A 19909-nucleotide genomic window follows, 5' to 3' on the forward strand; every position below is an offset into this window, starting at 1 on the left:
AATGAAATCTTGCCATTTGCAACTACATGGATGGAACTGGAGAGTATTATGCTAAGTGAAATTAGAGAAAGACAAATTTCTATGACTTCACTCATATGAGGACTTTAAGCGACAAAACAGATGAACATAAGGGAAGGGAAACAAAAATAATATAAAAACAGGGAGGGGGACAAAACCTAAGAGACTCTTAAATACGGAGAACAAACAGAGGGTTACTGGAGGGGGTGTGGGAGGGGGGATGGGCTAAATGGGTAAGGGGCATTAAGGAATCTACTCCTGAAATCACTGTTGCACTATATGTTAAGTAACTCGGATGTAAATTAAAAAAATAAATTATAGAAAAAAAAAAAAACCTCAAGAGATGTGATCAACAGAAGTAAAAAAAAAAAAGAGAGAGAGAGACTGTACTAATCAGTTGTTACCTGTTTCTATGGAGATGCTGAATTAGTTTTTGAATCAGTCTTTCATGAATTCACCTGTAAAACAAAAAAAAAAAACCCATCTTTTTGATTCTGCATTTCAATAGATTTAACACCACATGCAGCATGACTGTCCAAATACATTGTGATGGATTTCATTAATAAATTAAGATGAGAAGCATCAGTTTATTTTAGGTGAATATTTTATGACATTATATGTACACTAATAGCTATAAGAGAAAAGGGTGGCAAAAGAATCTGTTGCTTCTCTCTTTCTTCCTTTCTTTCTCCCTCCCTCCCTTCCTTCCTTTCTTTTAATTTTGAGTAAGCTCCACACCCAATGTGGGGCTCAAACATAAAACCCTGAGATCAAGAGTCACATGCTCTACCAACTGAGCCAGCCAGGTGCCCCTATTGCCTGTTTCTAATAAAAGTCTGTCTAGATTAAGATGATGCAATTTTTGATTACTAAAAATGAGAACAAAGATCAAAGATGATTGTCCAATTCCTGGAAATTTTGTCAAAATGCTGATAATAAAGTTATTTATAAGTTAATTGATAAGGTCAATTTTTAGGGCATCACATGTCAGGAATCAACTGAAAAACAAAGTTATACCATGATCTTACCACTGTATACAGATTGCCACTTTTCATATTTTCTATGGAGTAATGAGATAACCTTGCATTTAAATCTTGTTTTTCTTGGGACACCTGGCTGGCTCAGTTGGTTAAGTCCTGACTTTGGCTCAGGTTCGTGAGTTTGAGCCCGGTGTCTGGCTCTGTGCTGACAGCTCAGAGCCTGGAGCCTGCTTCAGATTCTGTGTCTCCCTCTCTCTCTGCCCCTCCCCACCTTGTACTCTTTCTCTCTCAAAAATTAACAAATATTTTTAAAAATCTTTAAACCTTCTTTTTCTTGTCCCTTCCTTTGTTTATATATTTTATACATGAATATTAAAGAGCTAGAAGGGACAACATTTCATCTTCATCCCTGAGAAGATGACTTAAATAAATAGATCTGCTTTGTCAACACAAATAACTCTGAAGGACTTGATCAGGAATGTCCTAAAGTAAGCTTGAAGGAAAAAAAAGAAAAGGGGAAGAAAAGAAAAAGGACTAAGTAATTCCTCTGATGTTGGAATTATAATTTTGCTACTTTTTGAGATGTTATGAATGTAGCCTCCCATATCAACGTAAGTGAAAACTGCATTCCAAAACTGAAGTGAAATACTTTTTATAATCCATATCATGGTTTCCCAACCCTAGTATGGAAAACTCAGCAATGATTATAAACCAAACGCTTTTCAATAAAAATTTGTCACCTGTTCCCCATGCTTATTCATAAGATGTGCCATCCAGGGGCGCCTGGGTGGCGCAGTCGGTTAAGCGTCCGACTTCAGCCAGGTCACGATCTCGCGGTCCGTGAGTTCGAGCCCCGCGTCAGGCTTTGGGCTGATGGCTCAGAGCCTGGAGCCTGTTTCCGATTCTGTGTCTCCCTCTCTCTCTGCCCCTCCCCCTTCATGCTCTGTCTCTCTCTGTCCCAAAAATAAACAAAAAACGTTGAAAAAAAAAATTAAAAAAAAAAAAAAAAAAAAAAAAAAGATGTGCCATCCATTGGTTAGTTACTGGGGTAAAGTAGCCCATATAGAGAGGTCATTTATTCAGCGATAACAGATCATTTCAATGTTCATGAGAGAGTGTGGGGATTATTGGATTATTTTTTTTATGTGGGAACTGGTTCTAAGATACAAATATTTTATCCACATTCTAACTTACGCTTTCTGAAAGGAGTTTTCAGATCTGCACTTTACCACAGGCTGTATATAACCCAGCTCTTTCCTACATTATTGCCAACACACTTGCTAATTCTGTGAAGATAAGGTGAAGTGAAAAGAGCTAGACTGTTTGAGTCTGAAAAGTGGTTTAAAATACCTGCGTATTTAGAGAGAGAATCATAAAAACAGAAAGGAGCTTAGAGACTATGGACTATACTCTTCCTGCTGCTAATATCTGTCGTTTTACAGACGGGGAAAGTAAGCACACAGGATCATATTTATTTTACTTCTTGTATTTTTTTACTCCACTCAAGAATCAAAGGCTATGTTCTTTTAATTGTATTTACCATTGATATTTAACTTCCCAGACTGACTCCCTTTTTGACTAGGAGTATAAACTGTTAGACATGTTGGTATCAATTTGCCCTAGAATTAGGTTACATTAGTTTTCTTTCTTTTGCAGTATGGAGAACAAAGTCAAGCCACTATTGATAAAATAGGACACAGATACCAAAATCCATGGTAAGCACATGCTACTACATTTTAAATTAATTAATTAGCCAATTAATTGATGTGTTTCCTTCCTAAACTAGTAACAGGGTTAATTTTTCTTTAAGTATATTAACGCTTTATTTCTTTTTATTTCAGGTACATTTCTTTGTAAAGCTATGAATTTTTATTCCTAATAAAAACACAATTTTCATGGTCTATTAAGTTTAATTAAGGGCAGGAAAGAGGGGCAGAACAGGCACAGAGTACGCAACTGTTAGAATATAGTGGAGAAAAAGAGAACCAGCCTGCAGCTATTATGAGTAGCAAGTGGATAAGGTAGATTTAACTATATAAATAATGCTTTCTGTGAAATAGCAACAATATAATCTTTTTGGTTTAAAAAAAAAAAAACCCTCATTTCATGCTGTTGGCCTAGAAACCATCATCATGGGTAACCTTGGTTAATAAATGTAATTCTACTGAAGTCACACATCCACTTGAATTCATGCTATCATAAGGCAACCTAAATTAAACATGTCCACCTCAAGGTATGTTAAATTACAGGAAAAGAGCAAAACGTAGGTTTGTCACATATAATTCAGCTTCCTAAGAGGGAAGGGATCAATCAGCATTGCTTTTATAAGACTGCAGATTCAACATGTCTTTGTTATCCTTAGATTTTTGGAGGTGAGAGTTTCTGGAGCCTGTTTCACTCATTTTTACTTGTTGAAGGATATAGCTATTATCATGTGCAAAATTAATGAGTTCCAGTCTCTTTTTGCTCTACCACAACAACATAAATTACCGAAAAGAGAAAAGCCCTCAAACCCCATGTCAAAAACCTACTAGTCACTACAACACAATCCAAGACAACAAAAGATCTCATTGGGCAATTCCTGTAACTTACAAAGCAAAGCCTATGTTTAAATCCATAGAGAAATAGTTACAATTTATTTCTTGCAAAGCACACGTTCTCATTAAAATATCCACCTCACTTGATCAGATAACATTGCAGGCATCTATCTACAAATGCTCTATCAAGTATTTCTAAGCCAAAAACCTCATTAGAGTCCACTGAAAATCAAAGAAACTTCAACAAACTTTGGTGATAGAAGTATGAAAATCTGCTGTATTCATTTAAACATAGAAAACTTGTTAGAAAGTATCTGAGAGGGACACCTGGGTGGCTTAGTTGGTTGAGCATTAGACTCTTGATTTTGGCTCAGGTCATGGGATCGAAACCCACGCTGGGCTCCACGCTCAGCATGGATTTAGCTTAAGATTCTCTCTCTCCCTCTCTCTCTCTACCCCTCTTCTTTGCTTGTGCACTCTCTCTCTCTCCTTTTAAAATAATAAAAAAAAAAAAGAAAAGAAAAGAAATAAAATATCTGAGAAATATTGAAGCTTTGACTACTTTCTTGGATGAAAGAATGTTGGCTATGTTCATTTTTAGGGAATATGATACGGATTATGCCAGGTCATGACATGCAAACATTTATAAGAAAAGACTATACTTAAGAAATTGTGGATTCAATTGGGAAATTGGAGATTATGTATATATATATTTGTATAAATCACAAAACCAATCTGCATATGTTAAATACTGACTGTGTAATGAAGACAATAATAATTACAAAATGATAACTAGAAAAGTTTAAAAGTTTTTAAAGTTTATTTTTATTTGACAGAGAAAGAGACAGAGCAGGGAGGGGCAGAGAGAGAGGGAAAGAGAGAATCCCAAGTAGGCTCCATGCTGTCAGCACAGAGCCCTATGGGGGCTCAATCCCACAAACCATGAGAACATGACCTGAGCCAAAATCAAAAGTCAGATGTTCAACCAACTGAGCCACCCAGGCACCCCTCTCATGCTGTTTAGTAACTTTTAAACATTACAAATATAATTCATCTTTGTGGCAACAAATCAATCAATATAGAGGTTTATTAAGAAAAAGTTAATAACCTGCTCTATTCCATCCAGCTCATGATAAAATATTTCATTACAAAGGATATTAATGGGATATAAAGACTTGATTTTTCTAGAGACACTACTGGGCCTGAGGGTCAGAGAAGTGTTCACCAAGTAGGTAATTATTTTTTTTTTTTAATTTTGTTTAAGTTTATTTATTTTTGAGACAGAGAGAGACAGAGCATGAACGGGGGAGGGGCGGAGAGAGAGGGAGACACAGAATCGGAAGCAGGCTCCAGGCTCTGAGCCATCAGCCCAGAGCCCGACGCGGGGCTCGAACTCACAGACCGCGAGATCGTGACCTGAGCTGAAGTCGGACGCTCAGCCGACTGAGCCACCCAGGCGCCCCACCAAGTAGGTAATTATTAAGGTGACTTCGGAAAGATGAGCATAAGATCATTCCTGGCAGAGTGAACAGCATGAGCAAATCTCCAAGGTGGGAAAGAGAATATCAGATTAGAACCAGGGGGGCTAGACTATGGGGATCAGTGGGAGGGAAGCAAGATGAGTGTCAGATTTCATAGAACCTCATAGCTAGGTTAGGGAATTTGGATTGTAACTTAAGAACAAAGAGAATTCATTGGGTGATTTAAAGTAGAAAGCAACATGATCTAATTTTTAAGATTACTCTGGAATGTTGGACGGCTATGTAGAGAAAGAATTGAAACTTGTAGGAAGATCAGCAAGGAGACTATTTCATAGGCCCATCTTGGGTTTTCAGTATAACTTGCAAACAAACCAAAATAAATTGTGATTATGGAGGCTATGGGGGAGGAGGAAGGATTTGAGTTTTCAAGGAAATGCAGGCTTTAAATAAATGGAAAAAAAAAAAGAAGAGGACACGGTATTTGCAGTCATCATGGGGAATAAGAATGTATTCAGCATTCTGATGAAGCAGATTTTAACATCATCTTAATTGTACAAGTGAAGAAATTGAATTTCAGAGGTTAAGTTCCATGACCAAGGGTCACAGTGCTAAATATTTCAGCCAAATTGACTGATCCCATTGATCTGGGTTGGGATCTGGGGGTGGATATTTTAAAAGGTCTCTCTGAGTGATTGCAATGTGCAGCCTGGGCTGAGAACCGCTAGTGAAGAAAGAAGGGGACTGAGCCTTGGGGGGTGCCCACATTGGGGACAAGATGAATGAGAGCTACAGTAAGAGAAAGGAGCCCTGGAGGAAGGGCCCTTGAGACAATAGAAGGCTTGGAGAATTTCAAACAGAGGTGTTTAATACAAGGAAATGGAAATCCAGGAAAACAATAACAGACAAATGTTTGGAAGTTATCAGTGGTCTCAAAAAGCTCACTGAAGGAAGGGTAGGATGGTTTGAGTCAACACAACCAGCACTAAAGAATTTTTGTCCAAAAGAAAAAAAAGAAGAATTTTTGTTCGCTGACATAATGGAGGCAAGTTTACTGTTTTTGAGACCAGAAGTCCAGTAAAGGACAATTAAAGGATTTCCTCCATTCTGAGGCATACTTTTTAAACTTTGGCTTTCTTGAAATCAGGATGTGTTTTATAATAGCTGTTTACAAATGTTGTATACAGATGTGGTGCCTCTTTTTTTTTCCCTCCCACGTAAAGCTGTTATTAAATCAACGGTGTGTTATATAATTTATTGCATCCTAAAGGCCAATAAAGATATACTTTGACAAACATGAAATGAAAACCTGCCCTGTGCCAGGTGCTCAGAATTAAAGAATTAATAAGCAGGGTCCTCCTTCCTTTCCAAAAGCTCACACACACACACACACACACACACACACACACACGTAAACAGAAGATTTTAAAACAATATACGTTGATGGAGAACAATTGCAGTAACTGTGTGTGGGCTACTTCTATTTTCCCTTCTGAATTAAAGCAAACATTCTCTTGTTTCAAATATCTTAAGTTTCTCTAGATATAGGACCCTATGGTTAACTCATTTTCATACGGTCTCTTCTATTTGCACTTGGGTGTTTTCCATTATATACATATGGTATTTCTAATTTCAACAAGAAGCATAAAAAGCACAGATAGGAAATGAAAGAATAGCTTACAGTCAGATTAAAAGAGGTCATAGGAGAATGCCCTGTAAACAGTGAACCAGTAGGGCTTTTCATTTTAAGAAGTTACATGAGTTCTGCAGAAGCTGCACGCCTTTACTGAAGATCGTGGGGCATGGAAATATTTTGTTTTCTTCTTCTTTTCCTTATGTTTCACACAGTGCTTGGCATGTATGGGCACTCCATTCATATTTGCTGAATCAGATATAAAAGACAAATCCTAGTTCTTATACTCCTAATGGTGCAAATTGGTATAGATCAGGCCAGAGAAGCTGGAGGAATTCAAGCAATGAGAACTTCCTGAGAGAGATGAAATTTAAGCTGGGTTTAGAAGGAAGATTTTAGGAAAATCTCTGGCTGCCTCCTTGGGTGGATTTTTTTACTCATGCAAATGAAAGACTTGCTGAGGTGATTATATCAACAGAACTATTCACAGGTAAATATCATTCCAGGAAGGAGCTGCTGACCTGTCTCTGACCTAACGTCATGACAAAGTTGCCTCTTTGCCAACCAGAGCCCATGATATTAGCCACTTATTTGCTAATTTGTGGATTTATCTTAGGGATGGTGTCTTAATGAACACTTCAAGTTCCTGTGGACAGTAGATGGGGGTGGAGGGCAGTTGTCAAGAAGGCTGTAAATTCCAAGGTAAAGACAAGCACACACGATGTTAGCCAGGAAAAGAAGAGCAGCAAAAGTTTTAAAGGATCAGAAATAACGACAGCCTTCTCTATCTTTTCATTTACTTGGGAGTCACAGAGACAGGGCTCTTTCCAGAGTGCTGTTTCTCCCGATCTGCTTTCTTATTGTCTGCCTTCTCGTAATGACAGGATTTGCTAGTCAGCACCATCCTCAAGACGTACACAGCATGGCATCGTTGAAAGAGTGCTGAGCTGAAAATCAAGAAAGGTGGTTTTGCTAGGAATTTATCCTTCCCAAGGAAATAATAAAGGAGATCACAAAGGTTTTGCTAAAAGGAAGTCCAACAGTGTTTGCAGTAATACAAAGTCAGAAACAACCTAATATCTCCCAAATAGGAGACTGTGAAGAGTTAGAAAGCAGTATCACAGTGATTAAAGCCTGGGCTCTGCAGACAGATTTCCTGAGTTCAAGTCTTAGCTTTAACACCTATTAGCTGAGACACCTTGGAAAAATTATTTAAATTATGTATGCCTCAATTTCCTAATTTACATAATGATGGTAGCAGAATCTACTCCATTGGGTTGTTACATAGATGTATTGTCATATACATATCACTTAAAATAACACTTGTGGGGGCGCCCGGCTGGCTCAGTTGGTAGAGCATGAGACTCTTGATCTCAGGGTTGTGAGTTTGAGCTCCACATTGTGTGTAGAGATTACTTAAAAATAAAATCTGAAAAAATATAAAATACTTGGTACATGCTAAGTACTCAGTAAATAGTGTGACCATGTAACTTATCACCCAGTACAGGATACTTTTGAGAATGAAACAGAAAACTAATCAAATGGGTCACCTGAACAACAAACTAAACTGAACAAATCAGGCTACTCTATTAATAAATGTTTCTATTAGTTAAATAAATGAAGTACATTGAAATAATATAGCAAATGCATTTATTAGAATTCATATTATACATATTGTTAGCTAAAAACAAACAGTATAGAGATTTAGTATGGGATATAAATTCCATACTATATCTCTAAGTTAATCTCCCAAAAGTAGAACAGAAAGTCCAAGCGATGGAAATGAAAAATGGAAAAATGTGAAAATAAAAAATCAATTAAAATTAAATTAGTCTAATAACTTACCAATATGAGATCTAGAAAGAGACCAGAAAAAAAACCAGAAGGAAATCAATAATACAAGAAAATTTCTCAGAAGGGAATAATATGAATTTCCAAATTGAAAGTTTTCATCAAAGCAAAAAAAAAAAAAAAAAAATCCAAAACAAAACAAAATATAACAAGTCATGTCACTGACAAACTTGGTTATCATAGGGATGAAGAGACCATTTTAAAGCTTTGGAGAGGACAAATGGGATATATACAAATGATCAGGAATCAATAAGTTATCAGACTTCTTGACAGCAATACCAAACTCTAAAAGACAATGGGACAATGCCTTCCACATCTGACACAAAGTGACTTCCAAACTAGAATTCTATACCCAGCCAAACAATCAAGAGGGAGGGTAGAAAAAAGATATTCTCGGGGCACCTGGGTGGCTCAGTCAGTTAAGCTTCTGACTCCTGATTTCGGCTCAGGTCATGATCTCCTGGTTCTGGGTTCCAGCCCCCTGTTGGGCTCTGTAATGACAGGGTGGAGCCTGCTTGGGATTCTCCGTCTCCCTCTCTCTCTCTGCCCCTTCCCTGCTCTTGCACTCTCTCTCTCAAAATAAATAAATGAAACATAAAATAAATAAATAAATACATAAATACATAAATAAATATTTTCAGACAAGTATGTACAAAAAATAAATACACCTCAAAGCATTTTGTCCTAGGAAGCAACTGGAAAATATTATAGCAAGACAATGGGGGTATAAATCAAGAAAAGACAAAAGAAGACAACGCAAGAAATAAAAGACTCAATGCAAGAAACAAATTTCCTTTGACAGGCAAAGAGAATTCTCAAGGTGGTGTTAAAGGAACATACCAGGAATATGGTTATACAGGGCCCAGGGATCTATCAAATCAGATAGGAACATGACAAATGGAGGCTTCAGAGAGAGCGTTTATTGTATGCAAATATTGGGTTAACTTCCAAAAGAACTAAATGAGCTAAAAAGTTGTTGCTTTTGGAGAAGAGAACATTGGGCAGGGAGCAGGGAGCAGGGAGAGAAAGGGAGTATTGTTTTTACTACAAGCTTTTTAGTACTATTTATAGGTATTATGTACCTATACCTAAATTATTTCATTAAAATTGAAAAAAATTAACACTGCATTATGCACAATGTACAAGCATTTTATTTTGATAAAAATAACAGTTAAGTAGAATAGTCAACTAGAACTTTAGCAGTTTGGGCCCTTAAGTTGAAAAAATTTCTGTCTAAAACTAGAACTTCTAGTATTAAAGAAATATTCACTGACCTGAATAAACAGGGCTTTCTGTTGACTCCGAAAGGTGTAACATGTGCCTGTATCTGGCATTAGTGAGGGGATGTGTAGAAAATTGCTGGTTTTGTTCCATAATGAAACACTGCCAAAACCAGTCGTTAAACTAGCACAGACTTAATGACAGCCACTACTTTAAAATATATTGGTATATAAACGTGTGCTTTTTTTCTTGGAGCTGTTTTCCTCAAAACAGCCATAAATCTTGACAGCTTTCTATTTTTAAGGCTGTCCGTGCCTGGCCCACTGGAGGGATTTCCGTTGAGTGTTAACTAACAATATTCTGTAACTTTTGAAATCATCAGCACCTACTTCTGTTTCGGCCCCTTTGGTCCATTACCTAAAAGCTGTCTTTGCACTTCCTTCCACCAAGCCTCCTCCCCTCCAGCCTCCTCTTCAGCTGGGTAGAGAGGGATGTGGGGGTTTCTCATCGAAGCTGCAGGTGTTGTTAGGTCAGCACAGAACACCCACAGCTGTCACCACTATAGCACCACACAAATAGCCGGTGCCCATTTATCTATTCAATAAATGTCCACCTGCCAACTGTGTCCCAGGCACAGTGCTGGGTCTGGGGGTTCGGGTGTGAACAAAACAGACATTATTTCCTGCCGTCTTTACATTCTATCAGGAGGGCAGGGCAGAAACAGCCTATAACACGATGGATAATTTAATTGTAGGACGTGCCATAGGAAGGAACGCAGGATGCATGTAAATGTTTCTTATGGAATGAATTAATATTCCTCACCACAGGACAGAGCACTTACAGCAAAAGGGTAAAATGCAACCATTTTGGAAAATCTACTGTTTTTGAAAGAAAAGTGAGCCAAATAAGAGATGGTGTTGTTACTCCTAAGAGGAAGCTTACTAGGCTATCACTTGATGCCCAGGTGTTCCTTTCAGGACGTGGCTCTTCACAACACATTACTCTCCGTATAATTTATGAAAGATACGGGTGTCTGAAGTGTGTAAGAAAGAGGCACTATCAATTCCCTGGCCTATCATCTGTAATTTCTCAGCATTTCAGATGTCAGAACTGTAGCTGTTAGAGCCTGTTCAGAAGACCAGGGTTACTGAGAGAGCAGCTGCTGGGCCCAACAACATGGTTTATGGCAATGAAATTCAAGCATGCCTTGCAAACTAATAGTAAACAGATGAGCTAAAATTTTGGGCCCAGGCAAAGAGAGTTTACGTACTGAAAAGAGTACAGAAAAACAAGAATGAGGTATGTTATAAGTGTTCAGCATGTTTTTATTTCACTATTACCTATTCAATTTGGTAAAGCTGCAAGCATATTGTGATCATGAAAATCTTAAACATTCTTACATCACCAACATTTATATAAATAGTTTACAAGAGATCAACAGTATCACTTAGCTAATATCTGTAGCACCAGATGAAGCAACAGAATAATAATCACTCAGCCCATTTAATGTGCATTACTATCATTTCTGCTTATCATTATTTCCTTTACTTTTTTATAAGCCCACTCATAATTTTAGGTTTCTGTAACTGGAAGATCAAGACTCTGCAAATGGACAGGGTTGTGCTTAATCCCCTTATCTCACATGAGAAGATGTGGATCTTATGTTGTCATAAATGTAGATCCTCTCTAAACCTCAGTTTCAAGGAAAAAGGGGATAATCTATCTCATAGGGTTCTCTTGAGAATGGAGAGTACTACAATATATGTAAAATACCTAGCATGGATATGACACACAAAAGGTTAGTTTCCTTCCCCATTTTAAGAAAGTCTCAAAAGGACCACAGAATCGGCCACTTTCTTAAGTTTTTCTATTCATTTTTGAAAACTATCACCTCAAAATTAATTCTTTAAGTTTTTTTTTTTTAATGTTTATTTTTGAGAGACAGAGACAGAGACAGAGACAGAGCACGAGCGGGGGAGGGACAGAGAGAGGGGGAGACACAGAATCCAAAGCAGGCTCCAGGCTCTGATCTGTCAGCACAGAGCCTCACGTGGGGCTCAAACTCACAAACTGTGAGATCGTGACTTGAGCCGAAGTCCTATGCTTAACTGACTGAGCCACCCAGGTGCCCCTAAATTGATTAATTATAATTTTATTTTCTTCCATAAAATTTGTCAGTGAGCACTAGACTGTTTTGAGATACATTATTTGCTTTCTGCTTTAAAAAGGAAATGATCATTGGGGTGCATGGGTGGCCCAGTAGATTATGCATCCAACTCTTCATTTGGCTCATGTCATGATTTCGTGGTTCATGGGTTCCAGCCCCACGTTGGATTCTGTGCTAGTCACACAGAGCCTGCTTGGGATCCTGTCTCTCCTTCTCTCTCTGCCCCTTCCCTGCTTGTGTTCTCTCTCTCTCTCTCTCTCTCAAAATAAATAAACTTAAAAACTGAGAATAAACTGAGGGTTGATGGGGGGTAGGAGGGAGGGGAGGGTGGGTGATGGGCATTGAGGAGGGCACCTGTTGGAAGGAGCACTGGGTATTGTATGGAAACCAATTTGACAATAAATTTCATATTAAAAAAATAATAATAAAATAAAATAACAAAATAAATAAACTTAAATTTTTTTAATAAAAAAATTATCATTAAAAATTTTTTTTCCATCTTTCTGGTAGGGAATAAAACCATTTCAAAGAATTTGAGTTTGGAAAAACTTCAGCTTTTTGTAGTGGTGAATTCAGTATCTGTGGTATATCATTTATCATCAATGTTAGCATTAGGTCTGTGATGGGTACATTTCCCCAAACATTCATTGAGCACAATGATGGGGAAGAGACCTGCAGTGCTCAGATGGGCTATTTAAAGACTAAAAACAAGGGGTACCTGGGTGGCTCAGTAGGTTAAGTGTCAACTTTGGCTCAGGTCGTGATCTCACAGTTTGTGAGTTCGAGCCCTACATAGGTCTCTGTGCTGATCATGCAGAGCCTGGAGCCTGCTTCGGATTCTGTGTCTCCCTCTCTCTCTGCCCCTACCTTGCTCATGCTTTTTCTCTCTCTCAAAAATGAATAAACAAAAAACCAAACCAAAACAAAACAAACAAATTAAAAAAATGCTGTGAGAGTCCCTGTAGCAGGGATGTTTTGAAATTATTAATAATCAGAAGGACTTCTCTTGTTCAGCATGAATTTTAATCCAAATTAAATAGCCTCCTTGATATTCAAAGAGTAAATACACTTTTGTGACTACTTTGGTTTATAGGCTTTAATTGGACCACTCATTTATTGAGTCAATAAATCAATAAATATGTTTGGGGTACTCTCCTTTCCATCAAACAGCTTACAGTGTTGTGGGGGAAATAGACATGCAGATAATTTGGAAACATGGACAGAACAAGGTTATAGCCACACAGGGGTATTATGTATATAACCCAGCAAAGGGGTGAGGAGAGGAGTTACAGAAGGCTCTCTGTGGAGGAGTGTGGAAAGGTGAGGTTAGGTAATAGAGGATGAGTAGGGATGCAGGGACAGAGTGTTCTCAGAAGAGCAGACATCAGCAATAGACATTCAGAAATGATAAATAACATTGGTGGATGCATAAATGCTTTAGTGCTCCTCGACCCCAAAGTGTAATGAATGGTGCAGGGGCAGGTAAAGCCAGAATTGTGGTCAGGACTTAGACTATGAAGAATTCACTTTTTTAAAAGTTTTTATCTAAATTCCAGTTAGTTAAGATACAGTATAATATTGGTTTCAAGAGTTCACTCTTGAGTTCTGGCTTTTAGAAGATGGAGAACTCCAAGAAGCAACTTAAATTTTATCCACCTATCCTTTCTGCACAGTACCCAAAGTGGTAAAGTCAAGTTTAGATTTTGGATAGGGGATGGTATGAGGGGGCATCACTGGAGACAGGGAAGAACAGCCAGGAGTCTGTTAGGGTCAGGAGAATCATGGCAATCTGCAGGGATGGGAGTCAAGATGGAGAGGAGGGAACAAATTCCAGAATTAAAAAGGATGAAAATTGTCAAGACTTAGGTATCAGGTGTAGAAGATGAAAGTAATATTAGAGACAGTGGCAACTCCCAATTTCTAGTTTGAGTGAATGATTTTTTTTTTTTTTTTTGAGAGAGAGAGAGAGAGAAAGAGCGAGCAAGCAGGGGAGAGGGGCAGAGAGAGAAAGAGGGAATCTTGATCCCTCTGACCACAGGGCTTGATCCCATGACCCTGGGATCATTACCTGAGGTGAAATCAAGAATCAGATGCTCAGCCGAGCCACCCACAGGAACCCCATGAATGATTTGATAGTGGAGCAACTCAGACCAAGCACAGAAGGAGCATCTCCATTAAAGAGAAGAAGGTAAGGAGATGCTGAGTTCAGGTGGATGTGAAGTACCAGTGGGACATCCAGTAAGAGGCAGATAGATAAATATGTCAAACTATTTGACAGAACTATGCCGAGGAGCTTTTTCTGTCATCATAATTATATTGTATCTGAAAACACGTGGGTGGATGAGAGGAGAAAAGACCAGAGGAATAAAGGCAGAATTTTAGGGAATTCAAACTCTGTTTGAAAAAGGAGAAGAACCATGTCCTAGAAGAAACAAAGGAGAAACAGGAGAATCAGATGTCCAAAGCGAAATAAGATGTGTATTGAACAATGTCCACTGAAGAAAGTAGACAGGAAGTCATCGGAGACCATGGTGAGACCAGAACAAATAAAATAATTTGGGAGAAGAGGCAGGAAGAGAGGGAGGGAAGCTCAAGTAGGGTGGGTTGAGGTATGAATGGGAGATGAAGTGGAGTCAACAAGTACAAGGCAAGGTTTTGGAAAATTTGGATAAGAAAGGAAGAAAATATAAATAGTAATTAGAGGAGGTGAGGGGCCAAGTGTAGGCTTTTTTAGGATGGGAGAAACGTTGTCCTAGAGAAGGCTTCACTGCTGTGGAGCAATATTCTTGGTTAAGTGGTGATGTGACTGTGGGCTCAATGGCCCAGGTCAATGTGGAGACCACAGATGAAGAGAAAAACCCCCTCATTCCCAGAGACTGATAGGGTTTCCTCAACTAGGTAGTTGGGGATGTTCTTGTACATGTAAATGTGGGGTAGGCATTGATGGTGGTGGTTGAAAGAGTGTAGAGCTGATGGCCTCAGTGTTCTCCATGGAGTATTTTTTGTGTGTAGATTTTTTTATGGTGGTAGAATATACATAACATAGAATACTATTTTAATCATTGTTAAGTGTACATTCAACGGTTCATGAAGTGTTGTGCAAGGCTCTGTCCTCGAGAACCAATGAAAGTAGTGGGAATGAGATACGAGTAGGAGTCTTGAGGAAACAAGGAAGGTCTAGGACAGCTGTTGAAGACATTCACTAAGGACAACTAAAAAGCTTGCTGTCCTGTAGAGTAGTAAAGGCTCAACTGAGGTTGGAGACTACATGTCTACATCAGCAAGGATATCCAGTGTCCCATATCCACCTTGACATAGGAGCCAAGAAAAACTGGAGTCAGGGCAACTGCCCACATTTTGGAAAAGGAAAATTATATCTGTACCTCATAACATACAATAAGATAAATTCCAGAGGGACTAAACAATTAACCACTTTAAAAGTGAAATGTTATAGAATAAAATATACAGGAACATTCATATTATGTTTACATAGTCTGAGGGTACAGAGATGTCAGGCTGTAGCATTAAGCTGCAGTCGAGAGTTTAAGAGTGCACTCTTCATCACTTTACCTCCAAATGTTGCTTCATACTTACAATAGGATCCTTAGGAGCATCTTGGGTTTATACCAAATAATTTGAATTCAATTTTCAATAGTATCACCCCTGTTCCTTATTCCATCCAAACCGTGGACAACTATAGTGCCAAATAAATAAGACAATTCCTGCCCTCAAAAAATTATCATTTAGGGTGAAGAGACCCATAAACAGATAATTATACCAGAGTATATTAGGATGCAGTGATAGAATATTGAGTCAGTCAAGATTTATTGATTACATATTTGTGCCTGACTAGGTCTGGTGCTGTGATTATACACTTAACAAAGTGAAACAACAAAGTGCAAAATAGGGAGTATTTTAGAGGGTGCAACAAAAACACGTATCTGGGATACGAAACTTTGAGGGAGGATCAGGAAGGCTCCCTAAGGTCCCCTGAGCTGGAAGGATGTGTAGGAGTTAGCTTCTAGAACTGCTGTTTTAAGATTCCAAGATGCTGGGGCGCCTGGGTGGCGCAGTCGGTTGAGCCTCCGACTTCAGCCAGGTCACGATCTCGCAGTCTGTGAGTTCGAGCCCCGCGTCAGGCTCTGGGCTGATGGCTCGGAGCCTGGAGCCTGTTTCCGATGCTGTGTCTCCCTCTCTCTCTGCCCCTCCCCCGTTCATGCTCTGTTTCTCTCTGTCCCAAAAATAAATAAAAAACGTTGAAAAATTTTAAAAAGATTCCAAGATGCTATCTCTTTAGAGATGTGGAGATCATGTTCAGATACATGACCTCAGATGTCCAGACACATGTTCAGATACATCATGTTCAGACACATCACCTTCACATGTTCAGATACATCACCTTGAAGCACATTCCCACATATTTGACAAAAACTTTTCACTTCTGGCCTCCATAGCAATGTGTAAAGATGGTAGGGTTTTTACAGAATGCTGTAGCTTGCTTTCTGTCTAGCAGCCTAAAGGCTAACTCATTAAAATTCACAGATGAATTACATGGTGGGCGGCAGAACAAATGTTTTCTACCCTGAGCCCAGCTAAGGCCTTCAAGACAGTTACTCCCTGAATCTAAGTCACTCTTTGCAGCTGCTCAGTAGGACATGATTCAGGCTTCACCTCCTCCTCCAAATCTATCAAGACACAACCCGACCCTGGATTTTTTTGCTTTTTGTTTTTATTTTTTGCTTGTTAGCTGCATATGGTAACAAGAAAGAATAGGAAAATGATACTGGTTCCATACTTGGTTTGACTTTGGAGCCATGTACATATCTTACAGGTAAGATATGTGTGTTACCTTATATCTTCCCTTTAATTTATAAAATAATTTAAATATAAAATTAAAAAAAAACTGGATGTGTACCCAGTTGATGGTTTAGTCTACAGAGAGGAAATATTCCAAGGGACTTTAAAGAGTAGTAGTTTGAGTACAGTGTCTGGCGGGGTATGTTCTAAGAACAAAAAGAACTTCAATAAGCTTGGGAGAAGTGTTGGCTGTGTTACTCTGACTGCTGTGGGATAAAGCAAATGAGCAAGAATGTGATGTTCTTATTCAATCATTACTGGGTTGGTTAATTGCCAGGATTCCTGAAGTGGCAGAAAGGAAATACAGATGTTAAGATAAAAGAGCTAAAAATCAAACTCAGAATGGGATTGGGAGCTATATATGTGCACATATGTTTGACTGTACATGTTTCTATATATTTTTTCATGGCTCAATTTGCTATGAAGGCCTAGACATAGGAACCAACTCAGTAGCTGTGAGCTCTCCTACTACCCAGATTCTACTCTTCATTTATTTATTTACTAATTTTTAAGTAAGATCCACACCTAATGTAGGGCTTGAACTCCTAACACTAAGATCAAGAGTCACATGCTCTACCGACTGAGCCAGCAAGGTGTCCCCAGATTCTACTCTTCAGATACTTCTTCCACTAAAAGGAACTGGGGATTTTGGAGAAATGGTTGATTCTGGATCTGGAGAAGGAAATGGAAAACATAGGCATGGTACATCACACCATACCAGATGAGGAAGCTACCCAAAACTGCTACAGTCCTGTCTAAGGGACCTAGGAGCCAAACTTGAAGAGGATCCCATCAGCCAAAAATAGGACAACTTTAAGTAAAGGGTAGTAACCACAGTGGATTAATAGATATTATACATACATATACACATACATGAACATTTATGAGTTTATAATGGCTACTTTAAAAACTACAACAGGGGCACCTGAATGACTCAGTAGGTTAAGCATCTGACCCCTGAATTGGGCTCAGGTCATAATCTCACAGTTTGTGGGACTGAGCCCCGAGTCACACTCTGCCCACAACACAGAGCCCGCTTGGGATTCTCTCTGTCGCTCTTTCTCTGTCCCTCTCCCCATTGAAAACATTTTTTTTTCAAAGTTTATTTATTTGTTTGGAGAGAAAGAGAAAAATAATATGAGCAGGGGAGGGGCAGAGAGAGAGAGACAGAATCCGAAGCAGGCTCCAGGCTCTGAGCTGTCAGCACAGAGCCCGACGTGGGTCTCAAACTCACAAGCCATGAGATCATGACCTAAGCCAAAGTCGGATGCTCAACCGACTGAGCCATCCAGGAGTGCCCCACCCGCCCAAATTTTTTTAAAAACATACAATAAACTGGTCATATTGGAGGATTCCAATAAATCAACTTATTATTTTTAAAATGGGTGAATAAAAGGAAATAATCAAATATTAATTTTGACTTTCTAATATTAACTGTACCACTGCAAACCAAATAGAAGTTGAGATAACTTTTTAATAAGCAATATAATCTAGCTAATAAAGAAGGAACAACAGAATTAGGACATCACATCTTTGAGAACTGTAATAAATTAATGAATCTAGGCACTGATTATCAATGGCTACCAAAATCGCAAAAGAGAAACAGTCAGATATTATGTACCTCTTGATGGAAATACCACCACCTAGAAAGTTATTGTGGGCTGAACTGGCCCCCCCCCACCAAAATTCATGTGTTGAAGTCCTAACCCCTAGTACCGCAAAATGTGACTGTATTTGGAGATGGGGCCTTCAAAGAGGGACTATTTATTTATTTATTTATTATTTTTATTGTTTATTTATTTATTTATTTTCAGAGTGGGAGAGAGAGAGAATGTGAGCATGAGTTGGGGAGGGGCAGAGAGAGAAGAAAAGAGAGAATTCCAATCAGGCTTCATGCTTTCAGCACAGAGCTCAACACGGGGCTCAATCCCACCAACTGTGAGATTATGACCTGAGCCAAAATCAAGAGTTGGAAGCTTAACTGACTGAGCCACCCAGCCATCCCTCAAAGAAATATGTAAATTAAAATAAGGCCATCAGTTAGTCCCTAATCCAATATGACAGATGTCCTTATAAGAGGAGATTTGAACACATACATACACATACACAAACACACACACACACACACACACACACACGTGCAGGGAAGATCACGTGAAGACACAGGGAGGTGATAACCACCAAGTCAAGGAGAGAGGCCTTAGAAGAAACCAACTCTGCCAACACCATGATCTTGGACTTCTAGCCTCCAGAACAGTGAGAAAATATATTTCTATTGTTTTAGCCACCCAGTCTGTTGTACTTTGTTATAGAAGCTTTAGCAAATTAATACAGCAGTCTTGCCCCCAAAACCCAACGTGACTTAGATCAAACCTCTAAATTCAACTAACAATGTACAGGAAATAAGCTGGCAGCAGAAAATGTTAAATGACATCATGGAGATGTCAGAAGAACATATTGTGGGAAGTTTTATAGGACATGTGGCCCAGTCTCTTCAACAAATAAATAGCAAGAAAGAGAAGAGAAGGGATAGGAGAGGTGGGGGGAGGTACAGAAGGAGAAGGAGAAAAGAGATGAAATAGAACCTACGAATTAAGAGAAACTCAAAAGATTTATCAACCAACTGAAGGCATCAAACTTATTTGGATTCTGCTAAAAACATACAAACAGAAGGAACTAAAATTTTGAATGCTGACTATACAGTGAAATTGTTAAAATTTTTTTTAAGTTTCTTTTTTTTTTTTTTTAAAGCTTACTCATTTTTAAGAGAGTGAAAGACAGAGTGTGAGTGGGGGAGGGGCAGAGAGAGAGGGATACACAGAATCTGAAACAGGCTCCAGGCTCCGAGCTGTCAGCACAGAGCTTGACGTGGGGCTCGAACTCACGAGCCACGGATGCTTAACCGACTGAGCTACCCAGGCGCCCCAAGAAAAAGAGGTTTTAAATTGTTGAGAGTCATACCAGAAAGATATGATATTTAAAATTTTTTTTTCAACATTTATTCATTTTTGGGACAGAGAGAGACAGAGCATGAACGGGGAAGGGGCAGAGAGAGAGGGAGACACAGAATCGGAAACAGGCTCCAGGCTCCGAGCCATCAGCCCAGAGCCTGACGCGGGGCTCGAACTCACAGACTGCGAGATCGTGACCTGGCTGAAGTCGGACGC

At 38.9% G+C, this 19909-nt stretch overlaps 1 protein-coding gene across 2 annotated transcripts in view; it reads left to right on the top strand.

Annotated features, from left to right (window-relative positions):
• The window catches only part of SPMIP2 (sperm microtubule inner protein 2), a 100036-nt gene that overhangs the window by 51708 nt on the left and 28419 nt on the right, over positions 1-19909 (top strand). For both annotated transcript variants that reach the window (XM_086703976.1, XM_086703975.1), the window contains exon 3: positions 2655-2713. In XM_086703976.1, coding sequence (XP_086560102.1) covers positions 2655-2713 — 59 coding nt within the window. The remainder of the gene's footprint in view (positions 1-2654; positions 2714-19909) is intronic.

The sequence above is a fragment of the Puma concolor genome, chromosome B1 (genome assembly GCF_028749965.1).
Source record: "Puma concolor isolate L17-30 chromosome B1, mPumCon1.1.hap2, whole genome shotgun sequence".
Lineage (NCBI taxonomy): Eukaryota > Metazoa > Chordata > Mammalia > Carnivora > Felidae > Puma > Puma concolor.